At 40.1% G+C, this 13,690-nt stretch overlaps 1 protein-coding gene across 3 annotated transcripts in view; it reads right to left on the bottom strand.

The window, feature by feature from the left end:
• Positions 1 to 13,690, bottom strand: part of CUL4B (cullin 4B) — a 43,971-nt gene that overhangs the window by 3,549 nt on the left and 26,732 nt on the right. The window contains exons 9-20 of one of the 3 annotated variants that reach the window (XM_083159307.1): positions 13,340 to 13,422; positions 12,815 to 12,882; positions 12,504 to 12,622; positions 11,402 to 11,594; positions 7,488 to 7,592; positions 6,303 to 6,413; positions 4,235 to 4,320; positions 3,951 to 4,049; positions 2,257 to 2,370; positions 1,647 to 1,752; positions 1,384 to 1,556; positions 426 to 578 (exon numbers count right to left, since the gene is read on the bottom strand). In XM_083159307.1, the coding sequence (XP_083015433.1) occupies positions 426 to 578; positions 1,384 to 1,556; positions 1,647 to 1,752; positions 2,257 to 2,370; positions 3,951 to 4,049; positions 4,235 to 4,320; positions 6,303 to 6,413; positions 7,488 to 7,592; positions 11,402 to 11,594; positions 12,504 to 12,622; positions 12,815 to 12,882; positions 13,340 to 13,422 (1,410 nt within the window). Of the gene's footprint in view, positions 1 to 425; positions 579 to 1,383; positions 1,557 to 1,646; positions 1,753 to 2,256; positions 2,371 to 3,950; positions 4,059 to 4,234; positions 4,321 to 6,302; positions 6,414 to 7,487; positions 7,593 to 11,401; positions 11,595 to 12,503; positions 12,623 to 12,814; positions 12,883 to 13,339; positions 13,423 to 13,690 lie in introns of those variants that run through there. The other 2 variants (XM_083159306.1, XR_014460707.1) reach the window with 2 other exon arrangements.

Genomic DNA, 13,690 nt, shown 5'->3' with positions numbered 1-13,690 from the left:
GGGGGAAAAGAAAAAGAAAGGAGAAGTAGCCGTTAAGAGTAGTACTGCTGGCAATTGTGCATGTATAAAGAGACAAGGGAATAAATTATGAAGCTTTATTGTAGGGTATTCCCCTTCATTCAATTTAGAAATCTACAATCTACCATTTACCAATAATAAATCCATCAGTGCCAAAATAACAAGTCCAAAAAAAGTGGCTGCTGACCCAGTTACGAAACAAGCATCTGTATTATGGTCTTTCCCACTACCTATATGCCTAATGTATAATTATGGGCATACAAGTTTTGGCCAAGGATTAAAGTAAACCTGTAAAAACAAACATACACACCAAAAAAAAAAAAAAATCACACACACAACCAATAAATACTGTAACTATCGGATGTGTAATTCTATGGACCACTGTTTGATTACTTTCAACCAATTACCTTCACTGGGAACTTAAGTTGGTTGTACACCTCCGAAACCAAGAGATTGTGGCTAAGAGTCTTCCTCATCTTCATGATTCGAACAATGGCTGCATCAATTTGGTACTGTCTGTCCTGAAACACTCGTTCTGTAGTGCTCGCTTGTTCTTCCACCTTTTAAAAAATAAAAAGTAAATCGAAACCTAACACTTATAAAAAAATAAATAAAAAAAAGGAGGAGTACATGAACATTTTACAAGTTAAAATAAGTACAACTCTTCATTCAACCAGCAAAACAAATCTCTGGTTGTGAAAGACACCATATGTGATATTATGATCTCTGCTCTCTTCTGCTTAAAGTCTCGTCAATGGAGCAGATAGAAGATAACGCATGGATTGCCTTGATTTTATAGTTGTTGACCTTTCTACTCAATATCGGACACAAGCGAGCACTGAAGTGCTATCCTGCTGCTTTCTTCAGTAGAGTATTGACAGCAAATGTCTGGTGGTTATTATCTCAATGCCAAAAATTCAGTGCAAATAGTGATCTTACAAGAACAATAAAAATGTCAAAGCAGCTGGTCATAGCACTGAAATCTTACCATTAATGCAAGTTTTTTGGGGGAGCGCTCCCTAAAAAAAAACCGCAATGTCATGCCGCACACAGCTGGGGGAAGGAGGCGGGGCTGGGAAGCAGCTGATTTCAGCGGCACTGCCCGCCAGGAGGGAGTGCAGGCAGTGGCACTCCTGAGAATTTTCTGGGTTTGCCAGTCTACGCACTGGAGCACAACCCGTAAAATTCTTGGGAGTACCAGGGAAGGGGTTAAGCAGTGGATAAAACTCATGTTTCTATGCAATCCTAAAACTAATTGGCACATCTCCTGCCAACATGCGTGCTCAAAGCCACACAGATAGTAGGCCTGCTGCCTCTGCTTGTTAGATCAACATCATCTTTTCTTAACAATGCTAATTAAAGTACCGTTTCCTTCATCTGAATCTGATTGATTCTTATCCTGAACAGCTGATGCCTGAAGTCATCATTGAATGTGAACTTGTCTCCGTCATCTACATCTTTACTCCTGGGATTCTTGGTAAGCACTCTGGCTCTGCCACAGGCCAGTGACTGAAGTGTTCTTCTTAATTCACTATCCTCTGACAGACAAGAAATATTAGTAAAATTGACAAGTCTTTCTTCCTTGTACCAGAAGGTAAATATATCTTCAGCAGGCATTTATCACTTACCTATGCCTGTAGCTTGTCTAATGTCTTCAAAACTGAATTCCTCACCTTCATTAAACATTAGTAATACAAGGGTCTGGAAGAGTGAAACTTGCAGCTCTTTTCTCCCCTGCAGAATAAAAATGGACATATCGCATGAAAATGGAACAAAGGGTGAAATTGAATAGGATGGGAGATTCAGACAGGGAGAGATTTGATAAGAAATCTCCAGGTTTTTTTAAAGTGGCAATCATTTACATGGCAAAACCAGTTTGATTTTGAAGTGAAATTATTGCAGCTTTAAAAAAAAAAAAATAATAATAATAAAAAAAAACACACAGCCTGGAGATTTCTTACCAGATCTCTCACTTTCTGAATCTCCCATCCTATAAAATTTTACTGAATGTGCTTGGACATCAATTAAGAGTTTTATTCCTGTAGTCTTGCATAAAATCGCACAGGTTACAAAATGTTCAGTGTATTAAAAATCTATGAAATTAAACTCTTGATCACTTCACACTTACACAAAATGGAAATTTTTCATAGTAAAAACATAAATGCATCTGCACACCAATTACGCACTTACGTCACTAAAACACAAACGCTCAAAAAAAAATTATCCACTGAAACTCACCTCATTAAACTCTGCTTTTAAGACACACTGCCCTAATGTTGACTGCCATTGCAGCTTCCTTCCGCTGTGCTTGCCAAGATAAAACGTCTTAAATATCTCTTGTAATTTCACCATCTACAGCAGGGAAACAGAAACACATATTCAAAGTAATGAAAGGTACATAAAAAGCAAGGGCTGCAGACATTTGGCTGGAGAGAATGGTCCAAATCACAAAAACGGATGTAACTTTTAGCTTGCTTTAAACCAGAAGGGGCAGAAAGGAAACCTCTTACTGCACACTATATGAATGCGTCAACAATACGATAAGTACCTATCATTCAATGCGTACCCACTAAATCGTTAACAACCTTTATCATCTGAAAATGCAATGATAATGTCAGTGACTGCATGTTCGGCTGGGGTCCCGATGTCAATGAACAGTATCGTACAAGATTTAACCCACGATTGTTAAGGATACCAGCTGTGCGGCATATCCTATAGTGCAGCGGTTCTCAAACTGTGGGTCCCGACCTTCTCAACATGGGGTCACGACATGTTGCTGACCATCAGGCTGATGACTTTTCTAATCTCAGTCAGTGATTGAAGGAGTCTAAAAATAACAAACAATTCAACAGATTTGTCAGATGTGCAGGTTCGGATTTACCCGGAAGTCAAAATTGTATCTGATTAGCTATTGGCTGTCACATGATTTGGAGTCAACACATGTGACAGCCGATAGCCAATGACTAAATCCGGGTAAATCCGAACCTGCACATCTCTAGTTATTTTAGACTCCTCACATCATTTTGTACCTCCACAATGCTGCCATGCATGTGCTGTCTGCTGACCACATATATGTGATGGCCTTCTGCAGTAACTTGCTGGGGTCCTGTAATTAATTTTATTGTCCGATGAGGTCCTAGAGCAAAATAGTTTGAGGTATAGTGTGTTAGAGGCATAATGGTAAGTATTGCAGTGCCATTGCCAACAGAATAATGGATGTAATGTTGGTCTAGGACTTAGAGACATCCTGAGGAAACCGTTCAGGTGCCCATAAAAAACTGCAGAAGTGATCTCATGATACCCCATCCCCATGGCACCGCCATTCAGTCAACTAGATGTGCCAATTAGTGGCCAGAGATGATTGGGGAAAAGTAAGCATTTTAAGTCTAGATTCTGCAAATCCTAGCCGGAACCTGTCACTTGGGATTTTTAGGCATGTTTAATATCCCTTATACCCCTACACGACAGTCAGGGGATGTGGGAATGGCCCCAATACACTGCTAGCGTATGGCACCTTCAGTCATTAAAAAGATTTTTATTTTTAAATTCCCATAAACCTAGAAATAATATTACTGTACTTTTAACACTTTATAAATACTAAAAGCTTATAATTCTACCCTATTAAAGTACACGTATAAGGTGTGCCTCATCCTGCACCAATCCTAGACAAAGGCACCTAAATAATACCGCTCAGTACAGAAATACAATATGGCAGCATATAGTGAAAGAGAGAATGCTTCTCATATATCAGTAGTTCCCAAACAATTATGGGGAGTATCAGAATTTTGGTTCTGGACCACCAACCTGAGGCACGGGAGCCACGGCGCAGTTTAGGAACCACTGTCATATACTCTAACATGAGGATAAAACAATTAGTACACAATAGGAGATCAGAATTTCCCCCAGAGATTTACACAATGCTAGACTTTTACCTCAGGAGGTAGGTGAACTTCCATAGGCACATAGGTTGGCCAGTAACCCATTGTGAGGATATTTACGGTTAACTCGATGTTACCTGGGACATTCTGATTCTGCATATACTAAAAACAAAAATAAATTTTACTTGATAATATGCATAATTTTACACAAACACCGTTTAACCCAATACAAATTTATCACTATCGAAAAAAAAAACACCACACACAATACATTGTTGTTGATAACTCCAGTTGAATATTTACTATAAAACATAGTGATTAGATAGTTATTCATATACCTGCTTAAAGTGAACCATTATGTCTTTAGATAATTCCATGTCTTTGAACATCCCCTCAAGTTTGCTGGTAAAGGCAGCTCCACATTCTATGCAGAGGACAAAAAAAAGGAAAATATATATATGGGGAAATTTATTAGCATGGGAGAATCAGGAGAGTTTTTGGCAATCATTTACACAGCAAAATCACCTGGTTCTGCTGTGTGAAGGATTGCCAGGTTAAAAGAAAAAACCCTGGAGAAGTCACAAAATACTCTGCACAGCCCGATTCTCAGATGCCCATTACATTCCTCCAATAGTCTGTTTGCACAAAAGCATTATTAAATACTTCTCAAATAGGCATAGGACTTAAATATAAGAATGATTTGTATACATAAAAAAAAACAGATAAAAAAAAAAAAAAAATAAAAAAAATATATTATAATAATAATAATAATAATAATAATCTGTTGGAGGTTATCCCCCATAGGCTGCTGAAAGCGCATGAAAAATTAGACCCCTAATCCCTGTGTTGTACCCCAAAAAATATGTATACAGCACACATCATTGCAAAGAGATTGGTGTGTCAGACAAAAAAAAATCCAGCATTAAGCCAAGAGGTACAAAGTAAACAAATATATTTGGAGTTTAGAGACAAAGCGAAAGAATCGATAAAAACCTCCAAAGCTTTTAATGCAAGATATGCACTAGTTAATTTTGAAAGCAGGAAATCGTTCAACCTGGAAGAAACCACAGGGGGATCTGAATGGATCCACATCTGTAATATGCACTTACCAGCCACTGATGAAATCATTTATATATTTTTTACTCTCCCGATCACCCAGAACAGATTAGGGCACAATAGCCAAAGCCAACCCTTGTACTGATAGTGGTAGATTTACTTCTGTGTAACATGTAAGTTACCTATTAACCAAATACCAAAACCATCTAATAAGGGGGCATTCCCACAATGTATAAAGGATGCACTGGAAGACCCACATTTAGTGCAAATGCTAGTATCGGAGAAACTGTACAAAAATTTGTGGTGGAGGGGGAGAGAGATCCCACTTGTGACAACACATGCATGCTAGACCACTGACTGGGAGTTATTGCAGAAGTGTTTCCCTGGTAATATGGGGAATGCAGTATACCATGAAAATAGTCCTGCAGATAATTTAGTAGGATTTAATGGAGCATGGAGAATTTATAAAGAAGGGAAAAGGCTCTACCTCACCCTCATAGGTCCAGCCAATAATAAACCAAAGGAAAAAGCCCTTATCATGGAGATCACATAATGGGCCTGATTCTGGTTGACTCGATAAGCAGCAAAAAAAAAAAAACGCTGCTTAGTGAGCCCCCCCCCTGTGCGAACATCCCCACCGCATTGTTACTGGATGTTCAGCATAAACATCCAATCACAGGGGTGCATATGGGGACTAAATCATTAGATGGTTGGCAACCAGCAAATGATTTTTTTCCCCTGTTCACAAATATAAAAGTCAGTCTTGACTGACCTATATTCGTGGCGTCCTGCTCTGAGAACAAGGCAGGCGGCTGACGTCCTGTGACATCAGCCGCCTGCCCCCAGAAGGCAGCTGCCTGCCTAATGTGATTGTGGGTACGCCCAGGAAACACAGAGCATCTCCATGCAAACACCTCCTGCTGACACAGTCTCCAAGCGCTGCTTCCTCCATAATGTGAGCGGGACACAGGTCGCTAGACACAGGTTACCCGTTCACACTGCACAAAAGGCCCTTTCACATCGCACAGAGGCCTGGGTCGACTTTTGCGATGTGAAAGAGGTAATAGAGCGCATCATAAACCTGACATTAAAACCCTTTCATATGAATTTAAGACCTCATTAAGCAACCCAACAACATAAATAGAATTGGTAAAGAATTTCCCTTGGGCTTCAGTACATTTCAGATATAAAATAATTTTTCCCTGAAAAAAAAAAAAAAAAAAAGAAAAACAGAAAGTGCATACAGATTACCACGTGGTGCCATTTAGGGGAGAAGACCACTAGCAGTATTTAGCTGACCAAGAGGCAATAAAACAACCTTACTTTTCAGAAAAAGTGAATTACTCTTACCATGCTTAAGTTTGGAAAGCATAGACTTTTCAGCATCCACAGAAGCACTTTTCCCAACCAAGAGCCTCTTGGCTAAGTCTTTTTTGTAGAAAGCCTCAAACACATCCTTTCCTGTAAGATCCACCAGAACATTATGATTAATTCATACATAAAGCAATATATTAACAGAAAATGAGCTGACACTTAAGGTGCCCACACACTAGAACGATTTTTGGGCCGATGGCCGATTTTCGATAAATCGGCCGATATGTACCGATAATCGGTCGAAAATCGGCCGATGTTCGCTCCCGTGGATCTTTTGCTAAATCTTCTGATCTTACGTGCTGCACAAAAGATCAGAAGATTTAACAAAAGATCCATAGGAACGCACACGGGATCTTAAGAAAAATCTTTGGTAAAGATGTGCACTTGCCTGAAATCTTTTGTCCAGATCGGACAAAAGATTTGAAGGCTAATTTATGCGCACATCTTATGATCGCAGATCTTTCTAGTGTGTGGGCACCTTTAAACAGCTCTGTAAAACTGTGGTGATAGATAAGGGATGGTGTCCTTTTGTAAGTTACTTCTAATTGGTTTAGTTTGCTACTTACTGAAATCTACAGTATATGCTCTACAAAAAAAGTGCATTTCACTAAATTGAGCCCCTTATCAAATATGCAATAGACCTGCATGCAAGGCATGTCCAACCTGCAGTCCTCCATCTGTTGTGAAACTACACATCCCAGCATGCCTTGCCACAGTTTTAGCAAATAATTATAGCAAAACTGTGGCAAGGCATGCTGGGAAGTGTAGTTTCACAACAGATGGAGAGCCACATGACATGCCTGATATATATATATATATATATATATATCACACACACACACACACACACACACACATATATACACACCTATCATTCTTCTTTCATTTGAACACTTGAAATACTTGACCATGTGTTCACCCAACAAAATTACTGAACAGAACAGTAGAATTTAATGGTGTGTAAGAAGGGGGGGGGGGTAAATACTGTGGCCAGGTTGTTAAAGGAAGCCCAATCCACACCCCTTTGGGATAGCAAATACTTTTGAGGGAGACCCTACCACTGCAAAGATCAGTGGATGCTGTGAAAATTTGTCTAGTGAATTATTTTGTCTGGTGAGGTATTACATCAAAAATAAAAAAACACAGACACACACAACTTACCATATATAAACCTAAATATTATCATAATTTTATCCAACATTTTCTCCAGCTCTTCATCTGTAGCTTCTTTGTTTCCAGTTCGAAGTTTTGAATCTACATATTTGGCTGTGCATAAAAAATAAAAAAAAAACAGAAGAATATGACAATGTGCAAATTTTGGCAAACCTTGCAAAAATATTGGAAATAAACAGTCACACTGTCCAGGAGTTTTAGAGACTAGAATAAATACAAACCTATAAGAGCAGGCTATGAAAGACGTGTGAATATTAAAGATAACCTGTGCTTAGAGGATTACTGAAAAAGGTACTGTAAAAGGCCCCTCGGGAGACTGCTTACCATTTGGCACTTGATGTGCCAGGTTATTGCATGTATATCCCCAGAGAGAGCTGGCAGTGGCTGTGAGTGGGCCGGGGGTCAATGCAGCGTGGGGACGGGCAGCAGGGTTCCTGCGGCACTGGGCAGTAAGTCAGCGGGATCCGTGCACTGGCTGGGAACTAAGTAGCGCTATTTGCCGGGCTGCATCTGGCCAGGGTTTTCAAATTCAGCAGCACTTCCCACGCCGCCGCCCTGCAAAAAGCCCTACTTAGTTCTCAGCTGCCGTACCACTGACTTAATGCCCTGCACGAACGCCGCTTGACAGCAACCACTGCTCATGTGTGTGCTTCACCGCTGTCACACACCTACGGATCGGATCAACACGGCCACTGATGGTCCGATCCAACAGATTGAAACTGCAGCAGGGACCGCGCATTGGGTCAGTGTGGATGTCAAACATCAGATTTTGCCCAATTTCTAACTGATCTGTATGGATCGGACAAAATCTGCCTGATTCAGACAAGTGTATGGGCACCATAAGGTCAGTATAAGAGTTGTGCCAAAGTTTGTTTCTAAGAATATTTAGGGGGGGGGGGGGACCACTTATTTTTGGCTATAAAAAAGGTGCTAGTGCTGGAGATAAACAACATATACAACTAACACATAACTTTAACCTCTCCGTCCTACGCTGCTCCGATAGATAGATATACATATAGAAATACATATCTAGTCAAGAAGCACCAGGCAGTGTCTTTGGATATGACATTTTAGGTGTCTTGAAAAGATCCCCGTCGTGGATCAAAACGTCGGCTGCTGTGATGACCTAAATAAACCTTTTTTATTCAACTTGCTCTATTGCCCATGGTGAGTGCCTGCTTCAACAAACTTTTTAAGCGAAGAAGTGGCACTCAGACTAATAACTGGTGAAAAAAGTTGACTATATGGAATAAAGATTCCACTTTTTTTCACCAGTTATAAGACTGAGCGCCACTTCTTCGCTCACTATATTTGGTAGGACTGCCATCTTCCCTATAGAGATTTTAATAGACAGATAGAGATACACACATACACACACACACACACACCCTTGGGATGGGTACGCTTTATCACATTGGTATGGAAAAGATACTGTTCAGTCAACATGCATGTGATTAGGCAGACGCAATTTAACTTTGAACTTCCAATAGCGAACTTCAATTATCTTTTCTGGCCTGATATTCAGAAAAGGCTGTTGTGCCCACAGGGCCTGAATGTCACTTAAGGTCCATACACACTGGCCGATTTTGGACGTGAAATGTTATTATGTACTCAGGCCTGCCTTCTCTCTTCCTCCCCTGGATTTCGGAATAAGAATACTAAATCACATAAAGGAATGCAAGGGCTCAAATGGAGATCAGTGTATTCCAATCATATGTGGCTACACAGGATCTAATCTGTGAAGGAATCCTTTTTATTGCATGACTGTATACTTTAATGAAATCATTTCCCACTAGCTTCCCATGAAGAATTCTTAGGATGGTTATCTGAACCTTCACGGCCAACACAACTAATCCTTTCATAGAACGATCAGGAATGAATAAACTTAGGAAGTGTTCACACCTAGTAAATTTAGATAAATCTAAGCCTATCGAAACAACTTTCATTTTGCAGTCTGGTAAAAAAAAAGAAAAAAAAAAAAAAAGGACAGGAGCCGTCTGTCCGTCACTTTCCACTGTGTCTCTCCAAGCTTTGATAAATCTGCATCTTCATTCCTGTCGACGCGACGAGATAAAGGTTCTCCATATTCTGTGCTATGAAAGTGAAGACTATTTCTCCCTTGTAATAGGCCCTGAATTACCTGGTCAGGTAGCCCTTTTTGTTTCAACAATGTCAGCTCAGTTTCTATACTGTCAAACTGAATCTTGCCAGATTCAGATAAAGTGGTTCCTCCTGCAATGGATTGGAACCAATTGTTTACACCCACGGCTGTTCTGTAAGCCTTTTCGTGGCGGTTCAAAAATCAAATGCTTTTTGCCCAGTAGATGAATACCCGTTTCACACCGAAATGCTGCGTCACATCTTAGATTTTGTACAATTCATCCCCTTTCAGACTTGTGGCACGACCCGTTTTTATTGGCTGGTTGATGAACTCACTGCTGACACAGAGGGGTAGATTTATAGACGCGCCGCTATAACAGTTCCTGCTTCGCCTCATTAGCGAGGCGAAGCAGTAGGGGACACCGACAAGATGTATCAACATCTTGCCGGTCGAAGCGGGGGAGCACTAACTCGCTCGGCACTATCCCATGGCACAACGCACAGGGATAGCGCATATTCCCTTCATCGACCGGTCATAAATCTATCCCTTAAAGTTGAGCTCTACAAGCACCAGCACGTCTAATGATGTGAACGGGTCCCATCGACCTGGCCATACATCTACAGATGGATTGTCAGATCTGGCTGGTTGGAAACAAATCCTGGTAATGGATGATAGTAAATGACAGTTGACCATTTGCTTTGAAATGCCGGAAAACTGCCATTCAGATATTACCAGGTTTTTGTTCCAACCAGCCCAATCTGACAATCGATCTGTAGATGTATGGCCACCTTTACTCATTAACACTGCACTATGGCCTGGGTTATTTCAGCTGGACCCCTTCAGACTGAGCAAAAACCCAGGTTGCGGCACATTCTCAATAAGTGACCTGGGTTATTATTGGCAGTGTGAAAGGCTTATGAGTAATGTACAACACCTGTACACATGCTGGGTGACCTGGAAACAGAACTGTTAAGAGGTCCACGAGACCGGAATTTGGGAACCACTGCTCATTTTACTTCCATCATCCGCTCTTAGTATTGCAAATAAACTGCCATTCAGAGAAAAAAAATAATAATTTGTATCAAATTTATCAAAAAGGAAACACCATCTCTTTGACCCATCTTCAAACAAGTCCTGTTCAACACATTGCTCAGACACGCCTTTATAATTCATTGACTTCAACAGATTTTCTTCCAGCTCATTGTGAATTGCACGCATTTCTTCACAAATTTCCCCCAATTTGTAATTTGTCAAATATCCTCAAAAGCATTTATCATACACATTCTAAAGCAGCTGCACCATTCTCCAATCAAAATTCATCTGCGATTTAGATCCTTGAAAAGTTCCACCATGGAGTCAAAATGATCAATTCCATATAGGCTAGACTGCGAACTTGCATGTTGAACACAATCAGCACAGAAGAGAATACCTTGAGTCTCAGAAAAAGTGGGCATGAAAGTTCTTTTTTTCCTATGGGGTTGCTGGGATATACGTTCATCGGTATTGAGATATTTGCTATTCCGAATCCCGGTATTAAAAAAAAAAAAAAAAATTTAAGTGGGATTGGCTTTCCTAATTTCAGCGTTCATACAATTGGGTGATTAAACCATCATACGTAGCTAATGCCTTACTTTAACACTAGCACCATCTATTCCCCATTGTATAATAGTGCCTGCCAATATAGTTGACAGAAACAAGCTTTCCAAAAAGTCCATGGACATAATACACATGCCAATTGATTCTCTCAAGTGGAGAGAAGTTAGAAAAAACACTTTAGGTGGGAAAAGAAACATTTTATTACCGATAAGTTCGGCTGGCTTGTTTGGTCTTTTGTTAATGAAGGTTTCAAAAGCTTCTTTCATGGCGTTGACAAACTTCTCATTTTTCAGAAAACAGATGTCAATCACATGGTCAACTTTGTCCTTGAAGTCAAGCAGTTCTTGTACCATGGTTTTATCTTTTTCTGGGTTAATTACAATGGTGCTGCCAAATGCCTGTATGAACAGTAATACAAAGAACATACTTTAAAATCCATGTTTCGGAACCTAAAAAATGCACTAAATTATACAGTTTCGGAACCTAAAAAATGCATGTTTCGGAACCTAAAAAATGCACTAAAATATACAGTTGTATTCATAAAATAATAGTAAAAGAATAACCTAGCACCTTGAGATTTAAAACCATTAAGGGGGGTAACGCAATCCCGAATCAGACATTCCAGAAAGTCATTCATGCCCATTTCAGACTGTAATTTGACAGTCTGTATTCAATGTTCCGACTGGCGAGTGTTGGAACAGCCACATCTGGTCAGGAACGGCAACTAAAAATTGTCGGAATCAGCCGCGAATTCGAAAATTCGAGCCCATTTCCGACAAATCAGATTCTCTCTCTAAGCATAACCTGAAAGCCTTCAGTGTTGTCCAAAACGGCACCATTGAATAGGAGAATGCCACTGTGTAACAGCAGAAATTGCAGCATAGATTGAATACCCCCCTTAAGCTGCCCACATACTGTAAGATATTTTGAACAATATGGCTGGTTTTAATCAATTTGAACAACCAATCATTTAAATACTTTGTGTGTGGGCATGATAATGATCCAATGCTTATATCCACCAGTCGTTCATCTAGCTGGCTGGTCCCTTTACCATGCGGAAAGTTGAACAACATGCCGAGCAGGATTTGGCACACATTGTTCCGTGTGTAGGCATGACGAACCGTCTGGCAATGATGTGTATGATTTGTAGTTGTTTAATGACCCTAATCTAATCTTCTGATCATTTACTCAATGGTTCTGTGAGTGCGCATGATATTGTGTGGCCAGTGGCGTTCTGCATGTCAAGGGAAATTAGGTAAGAGATTGGATTGTTCATAAATCCCACGTATGGGCACCGTAACACCCACCTTGATGTATTCAATCCAATGCTGTAGAAGAACCTGCACACCACCTCGGACTCTGCTGAACAGCTGATAAAGCAAGGAAAGGTCCTGGATTCGGTTTTCATCCAGAAGGTGATTCAAACCTATTTACCCCAAACAAGTGATTAGATCTGCCCATTAGCATCAAGCAACATAAAACAAGGAACCTTATTCTGGTTCAAACGCAACGCTGCAAAATTTGCAACGTTGCTTGTGGATTAAACGCATTCTTCTTGCTTCTAAAAAGGACACAATAGAGCACTTTGATTATCAAAAAATAACAAAACATAATGTACCTTTCTGGAGGGTAGAGGTTAGGTGCTCGCCAAGAAGTTGCTTCTCAACTGTGGCGATTAATGGTTTCCTAAAGCAAACAGGAAGAGCTTGAAGTCACAATCTCAAAAACATATGATCTAAATACATTGTTTGCTAGCTTTTTTTTTGTTGAGGGGGTTAAAGTTAAGATTCAAAATAAAATAAGTCCAGTTTATATAATATTTTTTTGCTTAACAGAAACCATGGTTATAGCATGGAGTAAGCTTGTGGCAGACACTGAATCAAATACAAGTCACACCAAGATCTGCAGTATATGTAATAGCCTGGGAGCTACCGGCATCAGGGAGTTTCAAGTAAAGTCAGCCCCATGTTTTAAAAAGTAGCCATTATTACAAAAATACAAAACCAGGCTGATTTTGCCATTTTAGACTTGCACAGAACCCATGGTGCCAGCATTACATTTACTCACAAATCTTGCAATGAGAAGCTTGAAACAACATTTAATATGTGCTGCTCAGGAGACAGACATGGAAGGTTACACTTACTGTGTGCTTTGATCTAAATATGTAATAACTCGATCTGCTTCTTCTTCTAAGCGCTTGTTTACATGATGGAGATATTCTGGGACCTGCACATAAGCAAAACCTCATCAACTACAAGGTGATTAATATTGTAACTTATAGAAGATATATAAGCCATGTAACTTGCATGGCATCATGGGATATGAATGCAGCTAGCTGGGTTCTATGACAATAGCATCCCATGCAACTGTGCTGTTCCCCAGTGTTTCATGAAGAAACCCTGCTCTACACTTGTACAGAATAAAATATCCCCTCTCATGTCTCCCCCCTCCACAGCAGTGATGTTGGGGACTGTCAGTAACAAAAACATGAAGA

The sequence above is a fragment of the Crinia signifera genome, chromosome 9 (assembly GCF_055691185.1).
Source record: "Crinia signifera chromosome 9, ASM5569118v1, whole genome shotgun sequence".
Lineage (NCBI taxonomy): Eukaryota > Metazoa > Chordata > Amphibia > Anura > Myobatrachidae > Crinia > Crinia signifera.
The sequence above is the reverse complement of the archived record's forward strand: the minus strand, read 5'-3'. Positions and strand labels throughout refer to the sequence as shown.